At 39.7% G+C, this 23908-nt stretch overlaps 1 protein-coding gene across 3 annotated transcripts in view; it reads right to left on the bottom strand.

The window, feature by feature from the left end:
- POLR3B (RNA polymerase III subunit B) overlaps nt 1-23908 on the bottom strand; it is a 122418-nt gene that overhangs the window by 42496 nt on the left and 56014 nt on the right. For all 3 annotated transcript variants that reach the window (XM_073324285.1, XM_073324294.1, XM_073324277.1), the window contains exons 16-20: nt 22226-22379; nt 18402-18476; nt 17495-17593; nt 7749-7876; nt 631-840 (exon numbers count right to left, since the gene is read on the bottom strand). In XM_073324285.1, coding sequence (XP_073180386.1) covers nt 631-840; nt 7749-7876; nt 17495-17593; nt 18402-18476; nt 22226-22379 — 666 coding nt within the window. The remainder of the gene's footprint in view (nt 1-630; nt 841-7748; nt 7877-17494; nt 17594-18401; nt 18477-22225; nt 22380-23908) is intronic.

Raw genomic sequence — 23908 nt, 5'->3', positions numbered from 1 at the left:
TTAAAATAGACTGAATTATGTAGATTTTAAAGAGGAAGTAGATATTTGTTTTTCCTCTATTTTGTTTGCTGGCATTATTTTCCTCTAGCATTAAGTTCATAATGACACAAACTACATACGGTCTCTTTCTTCTGCTGAATACATTCAAAAGTCTAATTTCATCTATCGCTTTCAATACAGGGGAAAATAATGAGACTTTTTTTCTCTCTCTATTAGGCTCAAACAAAGGCCCAGGTCACCATCTAAAAAGCAAGTCCCACACCAACAGATTATCTAACACATTAAACTTTATGCAAAACAAATATTTTTGAAAAAGGATAGCTTATCCTTTGTTATTCAAGGTCAAAAGTCAGTCATTTGTTTTCATCATATCTATACTCATAGTTAACACGCAACTTGTGTAATTTCACCACAGACACACCACGTTCAAGCACATATATATGTACGCACAGACACCCCCTCCATGGTTATAGAAAAAAAGCATTTTACGAAGTTGATTTCCTAATTTTAAAAGTTTTAATCTTCATAATTTAGGCAATATTAATTCTATAAGCATGCAATGCAATAAAACCATAGGTTACTGTGCTTGCTTTACACAGGTGACAAAGAATAGGCCCAGTTGCTTCTTACCTCTGTCCAAGGAGGCCTTGTTTAACACAAGAGCATCTTCAATATCATAACCACTGTAGCTCATCACAGCAACTGTGGCATTCTGTCCAGCTGGCAGTTTCTCAAACTCTATCAGTTCAATGGTTTTTGTTTTAACCATTGGCTTTTGTGGATATGCTAACAGATACATAAGAGTATCAATTCTGTTTCGTTGATTGTATCCAATGGTACCTGTATTTAAAAACAAAAGCAATACCATGAAAACTTCTATTTTACTACTTGAAATATTTTAGACGTAAATTACCAACATGTAAAATAACCAATGCGACATTTCACAAATGTAGATAACATATCTGGTAATGTTAGGTCTTCAGAAGAAACAGGAAAAAAACCAAAAACCTTACAATTCATATTAGAGATTGTGCTGAAATAACTTCAAATTTTTTTCAAAAAAGATTTAAAATGGCTTTAAGATTCTAACGTAAAGATCCTCAAGAAAATCCTGATAAATTAAAAACAAAAACAAAGCCCCAAAACCAAACCCCAAGGTAAGTGCCTGTGTCACTCTGAACTAGAGCAGGTTGGTAAACTTCTAGCCCCGAATAAGTCAACAAAAGCCAAGTTCATTTTCACTGTTTTCTGTTGATACTTAATAATTGCAGTTGTTGAAAGAGGCTGTGGGCTTGACTTAAAGCCCATCAAAATAAATGGAAAGACTCCCATTGACTTTGAAGGGGTTTTGGATCAGTCTCTGTGTCCTCCACATCATATTTACTTCCTTTTCTGGGTAATAATTAGTTCAACAGTCTGTGTTAGAATGTCGGAAAGCATGAATAAGGCATGCAGTTATCAGCAGCCAAGACAGATTTACTTTCTGAAGTTATCAGAGGAGTCACTGCTGGTAGGACTACAGTAGAAGTTCACCCTCCATCTATTTGTCTTTTTACATGAAATTACTTTTAAATTTACGGTTCAGAATTCAACACTTTGTATAGACCTCCCAGCTTGATACTGAGATTCTGGCCATTTCCCACCAAACTGCCAAAGTGTCTTCTGAAATCTGTGAAGAAAAAATAATTAATACCCAGCAGGGGAACATAAACTGTTGTGTAGCAGAACAATAGTGAAAGCACTCATATGTTACTACTGTTTGCTGTGTGAGGCCCTGTGCTATGTCTCTAGGTCATTAATAAATTATGATTTTAAAGAACTAAATACAAAGTATGTTTAAAAACATTTAGCAGTTATGCCCCATTTTCAAAATGTTTGCATTGCCTGCAGTTATTCCAAGAGGACTGGTTGCTACAGTTAAAAGAAATGCAACACGAAGATTTTGGGCTGCTAAACACCACACCAAAACACAGTTCTGCTATTAAGGTTATGACAAAAACATGCTTTATATACAAATACTTGCACTTTCCAGGCATTTGTATTTGAGAAAATACTAAAAAAAGCACCCATAAAACAAAGTATCTAAAACAGCAACTGTCATAGTCAACTCCTGAGATTTGCCCTCCCCTCGATGCTATATTGGCGGTCACAAAACACTTCCAACATAGTCCCCTTCCCAAGGCGGAGGGAGGGAGACAAATACTATAGCAGAAGATGGCAGCCTTCTCTGCTGGGTCCCACAAACTCTCCTCATTTCTTGCACTTTCCTGGAGTCTGCAAAGTGGCTATGAAGCTCTAGGGTGTCAGTACTGAAGAGCGTCCCAGAGTGCATGTGGGGCTTTGGCACAGGTGATAAATGGCTTCACTGGCATCTTACTGGTGACCAATTTACTTTCTTCTTCGGGAGAAGAGTGATTCACCATCTGTTGGGGGAAGTTTGGCAGAGGCTGTTCCTCCCTCCCTCAGTTTGCAATGGGAGGGGAGGGGAAGAACTGGATACTTCAGCCTCACTTGCATCTTGGGTACAGAATCAGGCCTGTCAGTTACCACCATGGAACAGTCCACCCACTGAAGTGCCTACCCACGGAGACAACTTTTCAGCCAACTGGGACAACTTCATCCTACTTTCCTACGCTTTGAAAAACTGAAGTTTCTCCTACTGCAGAGCGTGGGGATCATTTCCCCCAGTGAAAAACTCAAAACCCCCATATTAATTTCTACCACTATCTGAATAATCCCTTTTTTCTTGGGTGGGCTGAATCTGTGGAGCTTACTACTCAAACGAACTAAATTTTCAGGTGATCCTAAATGCAGTTCCCGATTCTTCAGTGGAAGTTGCTCCTGAATGAGAAATACACTTTTATCATGGCTGTGAAACACATACAGATCGTTCCTCAAGTCTACTTCTGAAGGGTTTTATGCTCTCTTGTTATGTTATGGGCTATATCTGCTACGTTCCAGTGGCCACCCAGGGAAAGCAAGAAAGAGGCCAAGGTTTATGGTGTTCAACCACAGCCCAACCACATAATTAACCTTATTAATGTTCAGAGAGAAAATGCCTTGTTTTCTAAAGTTGCGAGTGACACCTTTACAAAACTTCGGAAATTCTAGTGGAAATTTACTGGGCATGAATATTATGGCTTTCTTTCTGAATGGATATCCTTTATCTTTAAAGTTGGTATTTCATCACACCACAAGGTAGTTCTAACTAGATTATTTTTTTGTTTACATCACATTTGAATGGGCATGAATGACCAATGAAATGGCAGAATTTTTGAGCACCAATACATACTGTTAGCTTTCCCAGCCATGGATGCAATAGTACACACAATAAAAACAAAGAAACAGGAAAAAAGCACTAGGGGTGAGATGCGCAAGTAGGAATGTAATTGATTAGAGGAAGACTCACTCAAGCATAAAAGTGAAATGTAAGTATGCAATATATCAGCAGTAACCACCCTTAAAGGGTGCATCCTATACAAAAGGTAGCTGTCATTGAACTAGTGCAAATATTATTATATATATTACTGTAGCTGCAATAGCACAGGGAGTGACAGCATAGCTTACCTGTGTTGCATACAAACCTACCCGAACCCTATGGATACGTACTCACTGCAACTGTCTGTGCTACCGTGGCTACAGTACTATTTATTCTTGTGCTCTCTCTCACTGACCTAGTGCAATCATGTGTATGCAAGCTAGGAATCACACCCCTGGCTCACAGTCACAGAATGCCTTCTCTCCCCTGGCTGCCAAACCACTCGCATCCTCTGTTTATTTAAACCCCATCCCAAACTCACAGAGATAGGAGCTCTTTTTCCTCCCTGAGGTCTGCTGTGTTGCCACAAGGCCTTCATGCAGGTGTTGGAAAGAAGGGAGCCACTAACATTTATGTCTACTTTCTAAAGGAACAGAGGTTTTGTTTACTTCCCTCAAAAAGCCAAGCAAACTAAAGCACAATGAACTTCAACAACTGTACAAAAAATAAAACTATGTTTAAATATGAACCAAAGGGAGCATTTGTGTGGGTACCAAAAAAGGGATTGCTGGTACTTCTGTATTTCCGTTCACTTGACAGCAAACATTCCACTCCTTCCTTTCTGCAGGGGCATGGAGCTGATAGAATGGATAGAACACCTTTATGTAAAGGCTGCACTGAATCCTCGGGGCGGGGCAGATGACTGAGGTCATTGGGAATTTTACATGATAGGTGCTCCCTGGCTAGGATATTTACTATTTGAACCACAATCTGTTTGAGATTATGGGTATATTGGAACAGAGCATGAAAGCCTAGCTCAATTTAGGCACTTCTGTACCTCCATCCACAGAGCGAAGAGCTGGTAGAAGAGAACACACGGTATGCAGCACAAATGCTGTCCCTGGATGACTGGTGGCAGAACCCAAGAATAGGTTGTACAGACCAGTAATAGCCCACACTGGTTTTGCTTTTGTTTATATTTATATTCTTCCCACTTTGTCCCCCGCCAATAAACTGTCTGTACAAAATTTTGAGACACTTTACTTCTCAATACATTGAGAAATACATCACAGATGTTACCTAAAAACAAAACAACAACAAAAACAGCTCTATTCCCATAGTTGCAATCTCCTTCCTCAGCCCATTTGTGAGAATTGGTACTAAATTTGCCCTGTAATATACCAGTCATCAGGGACCTCTACAGTTCTCCAGGAGCAACTGACAATATATAGATAGCAACGGTTCTTAGTACTAGAAGACTTATCTCCAGACATCTAATTTGAAGTAATCTTTATCCACGTTTTTTTATTATAGCATTCATAGGGCAGACGGCAATAACCAGGGCTGTAAAATTGTTTCCATTACAACCCTCTATATTCTGACAAAACATTACATATCTTCAATGTGAGTAATAGCAGAATTATTAATATGCAGATCTTGCTTTCTATATCCAGAGACACAGAGAGAGAGAGAGAGACACACTAATTTTATATATTATATAAAAACGCAGTTGAATTAGTAGTAGAAAAAAGTGTTACATTTCCTAAGTTCTGTGTTTGTACAGCACCTAGCACAACAGGGTCCTAGTTCATGACTGGGACTCCTAGGTGCTACTGCACAATAAATAAATAATAATAGGTCTTATTCATCTCTATTTTCAGAGTCTCTGATCCTTTATAGCATTATCCTAGCCACATATGGAACATTAATAATGCAGGGTATTGAATTATAATCTTACATAGCACACCATTATCTTAAATTTGAAATTATTTCTGTACTGCAGTGTGCACATGCAATCAGAAGACCTTGCAACCACAACTGCACTTGCAAGCTAAGTACAGGTAACACCCCCATCCCTGCATTATGCTACATGCATCATACTCTATGTTCTCTGGACAAAGTGCGTCCCCACCACTTGATCGACGTCCGTCTTACCTACTATTGAATGCACCAGCACATTAACAAGAACACTCATTCCGGCCATAAAACATATTTTTCTGTACAGTACATTTAATAAGCATTATCCTGTAGAAATGTTGTCTGAGATTTTAATAATCTATACATTGCCGGTTATATTGCATTATTAATTTCATTCGTAAATTGAGGGGATCCTGTCAATTTATCCCTGCTTCACATCCCTTCTCACCCATGACATTACTGTGTTTCTGATTGAGGAGACTGAGGACTTCCTTCAAAGCCTGTCAGTACAGCTTCCTCAAATCAGCAGAGTGGTCCGTGTTGAGCAATCTAAGTCCCACCCTCCCTCTAGGAAGGTAACATGGTCTCTCAATACTCCCAGTACTTGACACCACAGGGAGTGAGTGGACATGGGCATGGGTCCTTCCATTTGGCTATGCAAAGCCAGTAGGGGAGAGAGAGAACTTTTTAAAGCACAAAACAAGCAACAGAAGTTTGAAGTAGTAGTCAGCATTTGTGTAAATACAAAAATATATGCAAACAAATGAAATAAATTACATGAATATCCTGTAGGTTTAATTTTATACAGCTAATCTACAAGCATATGTAACAATATTTTCTACAGCTAGATATCACCTCCACTTTAAAAAAAAACAAGTGTACACAAACTTTTCATAAAGACTCAGGGTGTTTGCTGATATTTCAGTGTACAAAGTAACATACAGCCAGGTCATGTGCCAACTTTTAAAATGTACTTTTATCTCACTGCTTATTCTTTGGAGTCAGGTGTTTTGTAATAACAAACCGAAACAAAGGCTTTTTTTTATTGCTAAAGATATTCAATGGCTTTTGTGTTCCTAGCGTCAGCAGTAACGTCAGAGGATTGTATCCAAGGAGCTAAATGTGCAAGACCTAGGGTCAAAGCAGCTGAATACACCAACCTCAGAAAACACAGACAATGAATTGCAAATGACACTCAAAACAAAACGAGAAAAAAAACCTTCACACAGAAAACTACAAAAGAACTCCACAGATACTGAATTGGCTTTCTGTACACACTGATCCTGCTTAACTGTGTGTGGTAACTAACCAAACGTTCTGAGACTAATAGTCATAAAATAGAGACTGTTGGGGGGGAGGGGGAACGGACTTGTAAAGGAAAAATATTACCTCTACCTTTTCTTTTTTAAGGTGGTAACACATCTCTTTCTAATTTAATTTACTAGTATTTTGACATATTAAAGTTGACCATTAGGTACAAGGCAGCTATTCTTCCATTAATTCTGCTAGAAGATTTTCACAAAAGGTGTACGGTTTCAATTTCGGAGTCACATTACAAAACAAATGATTTTGTAAACCTAATATAAGAGATAATTTTTTCATGACACATGGGGTTCTTTTACTGTAATCTCAACTTGTCACAAACACAAGACATAAAACTGACACGTATAGCTGAAGTCTGAACAGGGCAGACTGAACTGATGTGCTGCTGTTTTCATTGGGACTTGCTGTGGCTTGACAAAACAGTACATTAGTTAGGCACACAAGTTAACAAGAAAATGTTAATATGGTTTGGCTGCTTATCAAATGGCAAAACTAGAACTGTGATCTTAACTACCTAACATGACAAATTCATAAGATGACCGTTAAAGAAAACCATACCAACTATTAAATTAAAATTAGTTAAAAACTCATGCTTAGAAAATTAACTTCTTTTCTTGTTTCATTGAGATGACACCATAACTGCCCACTAGTGCTTCCTCTCCCAAAATAAAGCCAAAATATAAAATACTGTGAAGTGAGAGGTCACTGAGGAAGTACTGTCTTTTCTGGTAAGGGAGAGAAATTCTTAGTGCCATGGTATTGAGTGTTAATGAATATATATTAAAAAACGGCAGTACTCTTAACTATTCAGAGAAAATCACTTCTCCATGCTTTCACTCTCTTTGTGCAAACACTTTTTTTCTCTTTTTTGTTTGGAAACCCACAGCACACTGAAGTATAAAAAGAAAGAAAAAACACTCCCTGCCAATCTTCCAGCTATACTGAAAACTTGAAAGTAATGACTGTTACAAAAATAGGAATAATAGTGCTATGGTTTCTTCAAATTTTCTTTTAAAGTATGAAAACCCCAGAACATTGGACTCCATTTTGCTAAGCTATTTCTTAAATAAAAAAACAAACAAAAAACCAAAAGTCAATTTCTCCTGGCATCTACGCCATTGCTCATAAGAAATGTTAATTTCCTCTGAAACATTTTTAAATGATCTAGTAGACAAGAATATTTGTAGTATTTTACGCTGTCTGATGTTTAACATGACAACATTCCAATCTTGAAGCAGAAAAACCTTACCCATTGCTTGCTTCCCCATAGCACACTGGTAAGTGTTTCTTGGGGACTGGTTATGGTGAGGATATGGAATAAGCCCAGCACAGACGCCAAGAAGCGTGAAAGGTTCAATCTCCAAGTGTGTTGTAGCTCTTAAAAAGAAAAAAAACACATTCTGGTTATAATATACCTATAGACAGCAGAATGGCACGATTTCATTGAATTCATTTTAGTAAAGTCTGATAAATTATTTCAATTTAATTTGTTACCATTCAGAAAAATTTAAGTGAGTAAAACTAAAAGCCTCAACGACAAATTCCAATATATTTTTATTCAAAGTTTTAATTTGGGATTTCATTGGGTCCAAACACAGAGAGGTAGAAAGGACAGGAAGGGTACAAATTTACATGGACAAATAGAAGACAAAAACCGTAAGAGTAAACACACTGACCATAGTATCTAACAAGATATAAATAGATGTTATTTTATATACCTGTGGTGCTTAATATAAGCTACAAAATAAAAAGGGAGGTCACATACGAACGTCTGGAAAGAGAGCGTTTAAAAAATTCCAGAGAAATATATTTCTCACTTCTGATTACATGTCCCAACATGACAGCAATCTATTTCTGTTTTAGTTTACATGAAACCCATCCTTCCTGTATAGCAGGGGTTCTCAAACTGGGGGTCAGGACCCCTCAGGGGGTCGTGAGGTTATTACATGGGGGGTCGTGAGCGATCAGCCTCCACACCAAACTCTGCTTTTCCTCCAGCATTTAAAATGGTGTTAAATATATAAAAATGTGTTTTTAAATGATAAGGGGGGGGGGGTCGCACTCAGAGGCGTGCTATGTGAAAGGGATCACCAGTACAAAAGCTTGAGAACACTGCTGAATACGCTCCTCTTTACCTAAAAGGTTCCCCAGTTCCTAATAAACCTAAATTCCTCCTCCCAACACCATCATCTCATCCACACATTGAGACCTTGCAGGTGTTTATCTGTCTAATTGGCCCTGCATGTGGAACTGGAAGCATTTCAGAGAATGGAGGTCCTGGACTTTAATCTCTTACCTAGCAGGGCCATATTTGGCCTCCAGGACCCTCTTTCTTACCTTTCCCCATGTCATTGGTACCTACACGTACCACAACCAGCTCCTCCCCAGCACTGCACATAAATCTATCCCGGTGTCTCGAGAGGTCCACAACCTTCACTCCCGGCAGGCAATTCATCATGTGATTCTCCTGGTCATCTACATTTTTAACACTCAAATCCCAGTTACTGTTACCGGTCTCTTCCTAGTAGCTGGGGTCCCTTCCCCTGGTGGGGATCCTCAGTGCAAGAGGATACCATGACATCATCTGGGAGGAGGGTCACAGCTATGTCTAAACAAGACTATATGCCACAGCTGATAAAACACTGTACCACATTTTATAAAACTATATACGTTGTGCACCAAAACCCCTTAGAAAGCTGAATAGTGGGGGAAGAAATTAAGTAATATAGGCAAGGGATAAAAGGTACACTTTCAAAAGATTTTATAAGAGTTGGTGCATCAGAGAAAATTTGTTCTACATGGAAGGAGCTGCAGAGGAGAAAGCTCATGCACAATAGATAAATAGGCCATTTTATGTGGAGGGACAGAAGTGTCCAGCCCTAGATGAAGATTAGATACAAAGTCTGTAAGGCTGGAGCAAGTCTATGGTTTTTAAATCAAAGTGGGCAATTACGAAGCAGGGAATTCTGAAATAGGGCCAAACACTTTAAAAATAAATGTGTCCAAAGCACACATCTGTGGCAGTGCTCCAGAGTCATTAAATAAATAGTGTGTGGATTTCAGGTATACGCCATATGGTGGCTTCCCAATAAGAGCTGGGCACCCAATTTGAAAATCCCCCAATGCTCAGCCCTCTTTTCTTACCATGTGGGACATCTCATATGTTGGCTAAAATTGGTAACCTGAATTATGTGTTTTAAAATAGAAATTATGGCAATATCTTTTTAGTTGCAATATATTGCAAGGGATGGCAAAGCAGCACAACTGTGAGGTGGATGAAGAATCCCCAATATATACTAGCAGGGAATGCCTGAAGAGGAGGACTACCTGGAACATTACATCATAGCATTGTATGCTTTGCTGGGAAAATTAAAACCCTGATAAGTAGTTTAAGAAAACAAGCTCTTAGCCTCAGTCGTAGAATCATAGAAATAGAGGACTGGAAGGGACCTCAATAGGTCATCTGGGCCGGTCTCCTGCACTCCAGGCAGGACTAAGTAATAACTAGATCATTTCTGACAGGTTTTTGTCTAACCTGTTCTTAAAAACCTGCAAGGGTGGTGTCAGGGTTCCCTCCCCACTCTGAACTCTAGGGTACAGATGTGGGGACCTGCATAAAAGACCCCCTAAGCTTATTTCTACCAGCTTAGGTTAAAACTTCCCCAAGGCACAAAATTCTTTGCCCTTGGACGGTACGCTGCCACCACCAAGTGATTTAACAAAGAATCAGGGAAAGGACCATTTGGCGTTCCTATTCCCCCAAAATATCCCCCTAAGCCCTTACACCCCCTTTCCTGGGGAGGCGTGAGCATAATATCCTAACCAACTGGTTACAAAGTGATCACAGACACGAACCCCTGGGTCTTAGGACAATAGAGAAATCAGTCAGGTTCTTAAAAGAAGGATTTTATTATTTTTTTTAAAAGATAAAGATCATCTTTGTAAAATCAGGATGGAAATTAACTTTACAGGGTAACAAAAGATTCAAAAACACAGCAGAACTTCCTCTAGGCTTAGTTTCAAAGTTACAAATAACAGGAATAAACCTCCCTCCAGCAAAGGAAAAATTCACAAGCAAAACAAAAGATAATCTAACACGCCTTGCCTGGCTTTTACTTACAATTTTTGTAATATGATAGACTTTTAGGATGGTTTATAGGAGGAGGAGTTTTCTGACTTCATGCTTCTCTGCTTCCCAAGACAACACACAAAAACAAAGCCTCCCCCACCCCAGATTTGAAAGCATCTTCTTTCCCCATTGGTCCTTTTGGTCAGGTGCCAACCAGGTTATTTGAGCTTCTTAACCCCTTACAGGTAAGGAGGAATTCTAGGCTACCCTTAGCTATATGGTTATGACAGGTGGAGAGTCAACAACCTCTCTAGGCATTTTGTTCCAGTGCTTAACTACCCTGACAGAAGGTTTTCCTAATGTCCAACCAAAACCTCCCTTGCTGCAATTTAAGCCCATTGCTTCCTTGTCCTACCCTCAAGAGGTTAACCAGAGGTTACCCTTCTCCTTGTAACCATCTTTTATGTACCTGAAAACTGTTATAATTTCTCCCTCAGTCTTCTTTCCTCCAGACTAAACAAACCCAATTTTTTCAAACTTTCCTCATAGGTCATGTTTTCTAGACATTTGCACACTCTCACCAGTTTGTACTAACAGTAATAGTTCTGCTTATATTAATTTGAGTATCTTGAAAATTACTCACTGGCATATCAACAGATGCTACTGCTCTGCATCTGACGAAACAAACCATGTTCAGTGGAAAAAAGAAAAGGAGTACTTGTGGCACCTTAGAGACTAACCAATTTATTTGAGCATAAGCTTTCGTGAGCTACAGCTCACTTCATCGGATGCATCGATGCTCAAATAAATTGATTAGTCTCTAAGGTGCCACAAGTCCTCCTTTTCTTTTTGTGAATACAGACTAATACGGCTGCTACTCTGAAACCTATGTTCAATGGAGATCTGTCTTAGGAAATACGAGTATTAATGCATCACCTGCAGATGAGCAAATCCAGAAGGGCAGATGCCTGGTCATCAGAGCTATTAATAAATTTGAAGTACGGACACATGCAGCGTTACAGCAAGCATAGAACTGAAACGCTAAATGCCATGTAGGACAGTGAGATTCAGTCAGACTTGATGTGGTAGATTGCTACTTCTTGACTGCACACACAAAATCAGTTATTGCTATGATGAGCAAAGCTTTGAAAGATTACAAAGGGCTCAAAACACATGTAAACAGAGGCAGGACTAAGCAGAAGGTAGGCAGATTAGAGTGGTTACCTCAACACACTTCTCACTCCTTTAATTCTTTCAATTTTTCTTGTTACAATTCAGCAGAGCACCGTGTTACCAAGTGTGTGCAAGACACTTGGTTAAGAACATGATGTTGGTGATGAAACTCAGGTCCTTGTGTGTGTGCTCACATACAACGAGAGGGCCAAATCATCAGCTGGATGTAAATCAGCACAGCACTGACTCCACTGGAGCTACACTGATTATACCTGCTAAGGATCTGGTCCACAGTGTTTGTAACAGGAAGCCAACATTTTCAAACAAATCTAACTTCTACAAGTCAAAACGTCATGGCCAGAACTGGACCCGACACATGTAGGTTTTACAAAGAGATTATGAAGCGAAGAGACACCTTGACAGACACTTGAAGCTCAAAAGAAATAAATCCCCAATTGGAACGCAAAAGGTAAATAGCACAGATCACTATAGCTAAAAAGAGGTGACTGTGACATCAGACAGGAGGAATGGCGATGGGATACCTCATGGCTCTTGATCGGGTACTTTGATTATTCATCACACATTAAATTGTATTGGTTGTACCAATATAAAGGACATTCTTAGCTATGCAAAGAGATTTAGGGATAATTGCAAATAAATTGCATACTAGTTCCCAGTGTGATGCTAAAATTGACAGATTTACTTCATCATTTATATTCAGAAACAACTATTGTATGGCCAGGGTATTATAGCAAAATTACCAGATATATTTAGATCAAGTTTAGATGTGTTCATGGATAATGTAATAACCTTCCACACTTATAACAGGTAATTTGAACTAGATGACCAACTAGGGTCTCTTCCCATTATTATGCAAGAGTTATCTGTAATTCCATATAGATTGCCAGGGATGTTCCAGGCTGCAGTCTATTCAGGTGCCTTGCAGTTACTCTTGTCAGCTGCAGTATGATTTGAAGGCAATTAACTTTGCCATAAGTGGCAATTTGTTCCTTTTGTCCTGATCTTTGCTGATGCACTCAGGAAACCAGCCAAGAGCCCCCCAGATCAGCTTGTTAAAGTGAAAGGGCACAAGCAATATCAATGCAATTAATTGATGGAATGACTGTTTCATTTGGCAAAGGTGGACAACAACAGGGGTTTGGTCCAGCTCCACTGAAATCAATGTGAGTCTTTCCACTAACTTTAGTGGAGGTTGAATTGGGTCATAGGACTTTTGAGGTATGTCTACACTGCAATGAAAGCCCAGGCTCAAGGCTAACCCCCCTTGTGTCTACACTGCAGTTGCACTAACCCAGGGCTCAGACCGAGGGTCTCAGGGTCTGCAGGGCCAGAGGGTCCGAGCTCAAGTCAAGCCAGGACCCAGGGTCTGAGCCCTATTGCTATGCAGTGTAGACGCAGCCTTGCTTGACTCAGGTCCTGGGAGTCATCTGAAAGAATCCTACAATTCCTTGTGACAGCTTCCTTAGTTCTCTCTAACCCAACAATCTGCAATGCACTCTATTGAAAACAGAAGCCCCACCCCCAGCAAACGGCAGATGCTCAGGTCAGCATTAGCCCATTCTGTTCTGATCACTGCTCTGTAGGCACACTATCACAGAACCTCTTGGGTTTGCAACAAAGAGCAAACCACTCAAGCCTTTTGCAAAGCGAGCTGCTTCCTGGCAATGGGCAGGGCAAGCAGTAAAGTTTTCCCACAGTGCACCATGTTCCTAGGAGTAGAGCGGCCACATTTTGGGGGGATGTGTGTGTGATGATGTATAACTGAAGATGACCATTTATACCATTGTTGCTACCATGGTTATACAATTGCAAGAAATCTTATACAAAGTATGTCATGTAAGGTACAGCTGTTCTGTTGATAATCTGCTAAGTATGATAATCTTGTTTATATGCAGGTACCATCTTTGTATCTGACTTTATGAATATTTGCTATATATTTGTATCTCAAACATGTGTTTTGTTCTTGGTTGACACCCACAAGGTAGTTTTACATCCAGTCTAGCCAGCCCAGTGTTGATGAACCATTCAATTGTGGATGGACCATTCAGGTGGTGACAGGCCATTAAAGGAGATCAGCTTTTCAATGAGTCTTCCTGCAAATGCCTAAAACAGCAAGGAGCCAATGGTCACCCCTGTGATTTATCAAAACATGTAGGACATGTGATGTGGATATGTGATCTAGGACTCTAGGGAACTGGGGATGTTTAGTCTTCAGAAGAGAAGAATGAGGGGGGATTTGATAGCTGCTTTCAACTATCTGAAAGGGAGTTCCAAAGAGGATGGCTCTAGACTGTTCTCAGTGGTAGCAGATGACAGAACAAAGAGTAATGGTCTCAAGTTGCAGTGGGGAAGATTTAGGTTGGATATTAGGAAAAACTTTTTCACTATGAGGGTGGTGAAACGCTGGAATGCGTTACCTAGGGAGGTGGTGGAATCTCCTTCCCTAGAAGATTTTTAAGGTCAAGCTTGACAAAGACCTGGCTGGGATGATTTAGTTGGGGATCGGTCCTGCTTTGAGCAGGGGGTTGGACTAGATGACCTCCTGAGGTCCCTTCCAACCCTGATATTCTATGATTCTATGACTCCATCTTTGTCAGTAATTTTCCATACACAGGGGCTGTGGGCTTTGTTTGGAATAGTACATGTCTAAGCACATGGCAGAGGATATAAAAGACACCTGAGACATCTCCATTTCGGCTTTTTCCTGCTCCAAATCTCTGGACTGTGGTTTTACAAATAGAAGGAGTATTTTGAACTAAGAACTGAGGATCTCCCTTATCTCTCCTTTATCTTAGATAAAGAGGATCTAATCTTTTGGAAGTTACCAGAGCAACTTTTGAAAACTAGCAGTTTATTCCACCACTGCTACAAACCTGATATAAGGACTTTGCAATCACTTGTATGTATATATGATCTATTAACCATTTATAAACTATTCTTTTCTTTTATTAATAAATCTTTAGTTAGTTTACTATGGATTGGCTGACAGCGTGATATTTGGGTAAGATCTGAGATACATATTGACCTGATGGTAGGTGTCTGACTGATCCTTTGGGATGAGTAGAACCTCACATGTAGTGAATTGGATTTTCAATAACCTCTTTCTATATTAGACCTGATTGTTGGGATGGAAGCCAAGGGCTGGAATGCCTAGAGGGGACGGTGTTTGGTTAACCAGTGTGGTGCTGCAGAAGCTCTTTTGTTACTGGCATGGTGAATCTAATTGAAGAATAAACCACCAGTTATTGGGTACTGTCTGCCCTGTTTCTTGCAGTCTGTCGTGAGTGTGGCATTCTCAGTGTGATCCATTACAGGCCCCCCCGGTCACACTAGGGACTCTGCGACATGGTTACTTTGACTCAGGTCTGTGCAGTGCAGTGTGAATGCCAGAGCCCAAGGTTCAAGCATGTGTCAGAAAATTCTTAACCTCAGGTTAAAATACAACATAGATGCTCAAGCCCAAGGATCCCTAACAGGGGTCTGCTGACTAGAGTCCCACTAACCCTGGGCTTACATTGCAGTGTAGACATACCTTTGAAGAACTGTAAAAATCATGCAGCGTATATGACAAAGAGATGTGTCAGAGAAGTCACTTGGGATACATTAGACATGGCTTTTGAGTCAATAGGATATTCTCAGCTCAATAAAAGCCTCCGAAAGTGTGAATTAGTAGTCTGGAAAGAAGCTTTGTTTTAATTTTAGTGCTCTTTGATCACAAATAGGTAGTGACAGTCTAGAAACTTTGAAGTACAGAAACAAGATATCTGGCTTTAGATTCATAGATTCATAGATATTTAGGTCAGAAGGGACCATTATGATCATCTAGTCTGACCTCCTGCACAATGTAGGCCACAGAATTTCACCCACCACTCCTAAAAAAGACCTCACACCTATATCTGTGCTATTGAAGTCCTCAAATTGTAGTTTGAAGACCTCAAGGAGCAGAGAATCCTCCAGCAAGTGACCCGTGCCCCATGCTACAGAGGAAGGCGAAAAACCTCCAGGGCCTTCCAATCTGCCCTGGAGGAAAATTCCTTCCCGACCCCAAATATGGCGATCAGCTAAACCCTGAGCATATGGGCAAGATTCATCAGCCAGATACTACAGAAAATTCTTTCCCGGGTAACTTGGATCTTACCCCATCTAAAAACCCATCACAGTCCATTGGGCCTATTTACCATGAATATTTAATTACCAAAACCATGTTATCCCATCATACCATCTCCTCCATAAACTTATCGAGTTTAATCTTAAAGCAAGATAGATCTTTTGCCCCCACTACTTCCCTCGGAAGGCTATTCCAAAACTTCACTCCTCTGATGGTTAGAAACCTTCGTCTAATTTCTAATCTAAATTTCCTAGTGGCCAGTTTATATCCATTTGTTCTTGTGTCCACATTGGTACTGAGTTTAAATAATTCCTCTCCCTCTCTGGTATTTATCCCTCTGATATACTTATAGAGAGTAATCTATAAGAGTTTAGATGTGGATAGATTTAAAAAAAAAAAAAAAACTCTTAAAAGCTCTCTAAAGACATTCTAGAGTAGACTAGCATAACAGGATACATAATGGTGTGGTATAAAAGTTTTATAAGGAGCTGTTTGGCTGACCTGCATAACTCTCTAATGGTTTGGCCAATTATGAGTACAAGAGATCATGAAAAACTCACACTGATAAAAGTCACATATTCCATGTTTTTGTGGGTTAGAGTTTATAACCTCAATTCCTCACAAAAAAAAATCAAACACTAAATTCACTTATTTGTGACTATCCCATAGATGATTTAAGATTGGTGTAATCACAGATTGCTTCCTAAACTTCTATCATCTCCTTCTTGTACATTGTTATAAACATAAGCAAGAGCTTGGTGTGGAAACAGAAATGTTACAACACAGTTAGGGCCCTACCAAATTCATGGTTCATTGTGGTCAATTTCATGGTCATAGAATTTAAAAATAGTAAATTTCATGATTTCAGCTGTATCAATCTGAAATTTCACAGGGTTGTAATTGTAGAGGTCCTGGCCCAAAAAGGAGTTAGGTTATTGTGCAGTACTGCTATCCTTATATCTGCGCTGCTGCCTTCAGAGCTGAGGAGCCGCAGAGCAGCAGCTGCTGGCTGGGAGCCCAGCTCTGAAGGCAGAGCCACCGCCAGCAGCAGCATAGAAGTAAGGATGGCATGGTGTGGTACTGGCAACCTTACTTATGCACTGCTGCCTGCAGACCTGGGCCCTCAGTCAGTAGCTGCCACTCTCCAGCCTCTCAGCTCTGAAGGGAGCAGCGCAGAAGGAAGGGTGACATGGTATGGCATTGCCACGCTTACTTCTGTGCTGCTGCTGGTGGGGTGCTGCTTTTAGAGCTGGGTACCCTGCCAACAGTCGCTGCTCTCCGGTCACCGAGCTCTGAAAGCAGCGCAAAAGTAAGGGTGGCAATATCACAACCCTCCTAAAATAACCTTGTGACCCCCCTGCAATTCCCTTTTGGGCAGGACCCCCAATTTGAGAAACGCTGGTCTCCCCCGTGAAATCAGCATAGTATAGGGTAAAAGCACACAAGAGACCAGATTTCACGGGGGGAGACCAGATTTCACAGTCTGTGACGCGTTTTTCATGGCCGTGAATTTGGTAGGGCCCTAAACGTAGTTAATGAACTTACATTTCAGAGAACAGAAAGGAAGAAGGCTGTAATATGCATATTTTTACTGTGCCAGTATTTAGTCTGAATGTACACTTACTTAGTAATTGTATGTTCATACAGTGCAATGTTGCAGTCATTTTCCTCGTTCACGTCCAAATATTCAACTAGGCCTTCATGCAAAAAATCTTCAAAATTCCTGTAATTGCCAAAAAAGGTACACACTGAGAAACATTTTATTCATATGCAAAAATAAAGTTAAAGTTATTAAAAGGAACTGACTTTTGTAAGGAAAGCAAACTAAACAAGTGGTCCTCATCTGCACGGAGTTACACAGATCTGAGAGAATTCTCTCTAAATATTTGAAGCAGAAAAAACAATCTTACTTACCTGTTTGCTTCAGGGGGGATTTTTTTTTAAATAGCCTTAATATTTTCATCATATCATAAAGGTAAGTATATTTTGTGGATGGATGAACAAATTTCCATGATGATTTTGCAAGACTGATTAGAAACTGAACTGGAACGCTTATATATGTAAATATTATACATTCTCTCTCTCTCTCTCTCCTTCAAGAGTTACTAGTGATTCTTAATGCCTCAATTTCTGAGAGCTCAAGCCGTCACTCCTGATTAAAGGTGCCTGATTTTCAGAGGGCAGGTGCACAGCCTTTATCAAGAGGCTCTCTAAGGCATCTCAAATCAGGCATCAGAAGTCAGTAGCTGCTTTTAAAAATTTAGGTTATACATTTATTTTATATAACCACATATCACAATCTCAAATCAATAGCAGAATGAGAGTCATGACTTTTTTGTATTTGATTTAAAAAACAGAAAATATCTGCTATTCTGATTCTTCATTTACATGTGAGAGCAGACTTCTCCCGTAAACATTTAACCGACACTGCAATACCATAACAGAACTCTTAATTCAGTCAGGGCGTATTGTTATTACATTTACAGCTGGAGAGGAGTGGGGGACAGACATAGTCCTGTCGAGTAATTTACCTGTATCCCTGAGCAAGTTCTTCCATATGCTTGTCCGTAACTGCAGGTTTTTGCTTCTTTACAATTATGTAGGGTCTAAATTGGAAAAAGGAATGTTGCAGTAGATATACACGGAGTTAACATAAATATAAATTAAAGTAAGGTAACATCAATGCATAGGGTAGCTGGTTTGTAAATCCACTTTTGGAAACCAAGTGCAGCCGTAGAAGTACACATCTTCTTAAACAAGGTACTCATTTAAAATAAGTAGAAGCATAACTAGATTTATCTGCTATTTAGTTGATGTATTTATGCAGATATAATTAGCCAAGCCATTAACTTGGATTGTTTCAAATCTGAGTTTTATTTTACCAGTTCAAGAAATGTATGTATCACATACAATTTCACCCCAAAGTATAAACAAGTTATTTTTAAAAGATACATATGACATATTAAAATAAAGTTCAGAACTACATTTTAAGTGGATAAATGTAACCTACAAAATTATTAAGTTGGTTGCTTTGAAATATTTAAATTTTCTCAACAGTACGAGGCTACAAACTCCTTGAGACGGGGTGTTTACATGTCAGTATTTTGTTCAGTGCTGAGCACAGTCAAAGCTCAACAAATATATATTTAAGTTTGAATAGGACACATTTTGCTACTAATTGTTACCTAAAAGGATATAAAATATAAATAGAACTCACTACGTGCTGCAGTAGATTAATCTATCACTTTTAGCAGCACATGAATCTCTGGAAGCTTCACCACCACGAGGAAACACTGACACAAAGAATGGCATGCAAGATCAAAACGTCAAGGGCTGTTGCTATTTGGACAAGTTGCTCTTACAGAGTGCAGCAAATAAGTACAAGATACTTGTGTAGTCTGCTCTGAAGTCCAAATAACTGTTTGAGGGCTAATGAGCACTTTTAAATGGTTAAGAGGAGGAACTGAACAATTGCAAAGGAAAAAAACCTCACAGGAAAGTGAACTGGGTAAGTTTTCTTGGAAATCCACATTATTTCACTGATGTTGCCTTTTTTTAGTTGGAACACAGTTCAGATGTTTTGCCGGACCGCCAGATCTGAAGTTTGATTTGTACTAGCAGTGTTTGAATTGGAGAGTTAATTTCTCTGCCTTTGAGTTCATTCCTGTCTGTGGATTCTACTCAGCTATCCCTGCCAGGTCTGACTTATTGCTGGTTCACAAATATGCTGATGATAGAATGATTTTTAAGCCTTTGGAAAGCCTCAAATTGCATCAAACACCACGTTTGGCTTTTAAAAGAAAGTTAACACTACTAGACAAGGTAATTGCCACTTTTAGCCATGAGTACTACTGCTGATTGACTTACCTATGAACTGTGCACACAGTTAGCCTAAGCTAAACCATGCTTGTATTATTACCCCATCCTCTCTCCGCCCTCCCTTCTTATTTGTTCACCCCTCTGTTGTGCTTTGTCTTTTAGACCCTAAACTCTTTGGGGCTGGGAATATCTTTTATTATGTATGGAAGTACCTAGCACAAAGGGGCTCTGACGTGACTGGGGTCTCTAGGCACCAACGTTACATGAATAATATAGTAATTTTAGTTCAAATACATAGCTATTTACAGTCTCAAAACATAGTTACATTTTTGTAAGACGTTCTTGTCTGTGTCTTTCTGCCCCAGCTTCCTTTGGCAACCCACCTCATTCCCTTCCCTAGCATATTGTTGCGTTGAATTCAAGTGCTCTCTTTCAAATGTAAATTGTAAGCTTCTTGGGGCAGAAACGTTATTATTTTATGTTTGTCAAATGGGAACTACAGAAATAAGTCAAAATTGTGTGACATGTTTTCTTCTAATGAAAGCAAACAGCTACATCCCTTTGACACCTTTAGCTAGCTCAAAGGAGATTGATTTATTTCAAAAGAACTAGTTACAATTAGAGTAAAGCCCTGATCCTGCAATGTGATGCTGAAGACAACAGGGTGTCTTGTGGGTACTTATGCACATCTTGCTGCAGGACTGTAACCTATGTGTTTCTTATAAAAACACAAAATAAAAGAAAAAAAGAAAAGTAACAGTATTTCAAATATACTCATACCAAAGTTGCTAATGTTGTATTTCCTTGGGTGGTAGGAGGGACATTTTTACTTTGTTTTCACTTCTGTTCAGAGTCATCTATTCGAGCAGCAGCTTATTTTTTAAACTTCGTTTACTCAATTGCACATTTATCCTACAGTAAGGCGGAGATTTTGAGGACCTCTTGGCTCCATTGAAAGTCCACTGAAATGGAATGGGGATTGTTGCCTAAGGGGTTTTAGGCACCCTTTGAAAACCTGAGCCTAAAAGACGCACAATGTGTAATGGATAATTAAGTTAAGTTCTTTAGAAGGATTTTTGGTGAGAAGTTGTGAGAGTCAGGGTCCAAACACCTCAAGAGGAGAACAGAAGGTTTAAACCCCAAAAATCCCAGGGAGGAGGGGAGGGGGTATCAGCTCCTCTTATTGAGACAGCCCTCCAAATCAGCCAAAGGCAAGCAGTCTTTTTTAAAGAACAGGACACAGACCATTCCCTAGAGAGCATCAGGGAAGCAATTCATAGCAACGCCCCTACAGACAACTATATTGCTACTATTACTCATGTAATGGGGGAGGATTTTTATGGACGCGAGTACAATATACAGGGAAGCCCCAACAGGACAGAATAAGGGTTTGTGACAATCAGGGTCCAGATACCCCAAGGGGAGAACAAAAGGTTTAAACCCCCAAAATGAGCTGGTGAACCAAATGATTGCATACTGTATTATTGTAGTATAAAAGTATATGAGTAAGGTCTTGTGAAAGCTTGTAATGTTCTGAACTTGACAGTCATCGACAGATATGCATACAGAATGTGGTTATGAATTGATGTATTTATGAATATAGAAAACTGTGCTCATAATCTGTACTAAAACTGTCCTGCTGTAGTTGGAAGAAGCAGTGAATCAGGGAGGGGCTCTCCCCAAGCCAGGTGTTTACATGAAACTGGCTTCAAGTAATCATCCATTGTGCAATACAGTAAGAGACAATGATGGACCACCACAGTTAATGATAGCCAGGATGTCTCCATGTCGTCTCAAGACAAGAAAGAATTTTCCCACACTGAATAATCATGAGTCATCATGGGGGTGGGGGTGGGGAGGGTGTCTTTTTTAAACAAGCTGGGGACTGAAGTTTTTAATTCAGAATTTGGGGGGCAGTCTTGAGGCGGGAAGCTGTCCATGAAAACTGGATCCTTCCTATAGCTAGGGGGTATGCTGAGAAACAGTTAAGGCAATAGGCAATTTATATTAGAAAAGAGATTTTTGTCTAATATGGAAGCATAAAGCCTGACGTTGCATCTTTATGTTTATTTTCTGTGTTACTTGTACATGTTTGCTCTCCCTTATTAGTTGATCTTTGAATCTGGTTTTTCTATTAAATATTTTGTTGATTTTCACCCCAAGCAGGTCTCAGGTGTCCAAACGGTGTGGAATTTGTATGCCAAAGTAAGCTGGTATCCGGGGGGAGGGGCTCGTTTCACACCTTTGGGATTAACAAATTCGAGAGTAACAATTCAAGTGTCTGGTAATTAAGAACTATGGGAGGACGAATTTGGGGAGTCTTGTGACTGGAAGGACTGTTGGTGTCATCCTGCAAGGAGTAACTAGGCTGCTAAGGACCTAGGGGGTGAGACCTTATGCTGTGGGTAGGCTACTAGTTCAGAGACCTGAGCCATTGCTGCACAGCACAGAGACCCCCAAGATTACAGGGGCAGGGCAGGCAGTGACAGAATCCCTTATCAGTCTGGCTGGTCCCCCAATCATCACAGAAGTTTACCTGCACAATCTTCCTCCATCAGAGGAAATGTAGACACATCTGTCAGCAAGATTCGTGGAGATTGAAACAAATTCATTGATATAACCTGCTCGCCGCATTAGCCGAAACGTGTGAACTAGTTTTGGATGGTCGCGAATGACACCAAGGATGTTACCTGTTCAAGAAAACGATCATTTTATGATCTATGTTTTGCATGCTTCAAAATTCTCTTCAGTTCAGAGTCGAGCTCCTTCCCTTGTTAAAGGTGACAGGAAATACCTGTAAGGTGAGTCTACGCTGCAGCTGAGAATGAGCCTCCCAGGCTGGATAGAGAGAGACTCGAGTTAGCCTTGCTTGAGCTAGCGCACTAAAGATAGCAATATGGGCATTGCAGTAAGGGCAGTAGCTCTGGCTAGCTATTTAAACTTGGCTCTAAGAGGGAGGGGGGTTTGGACTCAGGCAGCTAGCCTGAACCACCACCCGGGCTGCAATGTCCACCCTGCTATCTTTAGTGTGCTACCTTGAGCAGAGCTAGTGAGAGTCTATCTAACTGGGCTTGGAGGCTCACTCCCCACTGCTCGGTAGACATGATGAAAAGCTTAAATTTTTCATCAAGAAGCCAAAACATTTTCAAAGTCAAAACCCCCAAAATATTTTGGTTTTGTCTGAAAGTTTTAGGTTTTTCCTCCAACCCCACGACCCGCCAATAAAAAAAGAAAACAGCAATTTTTTTCAAGGAACACAGACACCTTCCACAAAAATTTTTGTTTGTTCAAAAATCCACTTTTCCATTGAAAAAGTTTCATTCGAAAATTGTCCACCAACCCTACTAATAGCCTACATTTCTATCAATTTCTCCACAGCATCTTGAACAAAAATGATGTGCTCATTACAGTTTCATTTTAATGAATTGCTATTCAATATGCCTACAAAATTCACCATTGCATGTACAGGTAGGTAAAGCTTCTGAAGACGAACTCAAGAACTCTTTGGCAAGTGTATGGGGGAGGAACTAACCCAGAAATAGTTATGATGACTTATAAGAAAGTAACACCCCTCCACCCCCCTGATATTTACATTAAGGTAACTGCACACAATAGCACTAGAACGTCCTTTTTAAGACCCAATTCAGCAAATCATTCATATTTAGCAAAGCATTTTAGCATGCAAGTTAACTGCTTTGCTGAATAAGGATGGACTTAAGCATTTTATGTCATCTCTGCAGACAATAGAGTAAAAATTTACTTTTAAAGACCTAGCAGAACTGCGATCATCATAGAACATAAAAAGAAATGGTGCAGGTACTTGGAATTCAGAGTAGTTTATTTTTTTTTTAAATGAACAAACAATAGCTAGAGATTAGTAATGGGATAGGGACCCCTTTTTCTTTGTAGGTCACTGGTTCAAATCGAACACGTGTCAGTGGTCTGCAAGACAAATTTTTAAGTACTGAAAAGATCAAAATTGTAGATTTAATAGTGAAAGTCTTTTGCTTTCACTTAATGTTGTATTTTCTATTTTTAGGAATGTTACTCATCTCTGCAAAAGACATTGCAAACATATTCCACAGAACCAGTGAACTAGGAAAAGTAAAGGTTGAGTCAGCATTTCTATTATAAAACCCCATTTATAATCTGGGTGAAGTGTAACACATGCATGGTTCATTAGCCTTTAAAAAACAAACAAACAAAAAACCCTACTACT

This window comes from Lepidochelys kempii, chromosome 1 (genome assembly GCF_965140265.1).
Source record: "Lepidochelys kempii isolate rLepKem1 chromosome 1, rLepKem1.hap2, whole genome shotgun sequence".
Lineage (NCBI taxonomy): Eukaryota > Metazoa > Chordata > Testudines > Cheloniidae > Lepidochelys > Lepidochelys kempii.
This window is presented reverse-complemented; position numbering and strand designations above follow the sequence as displayed.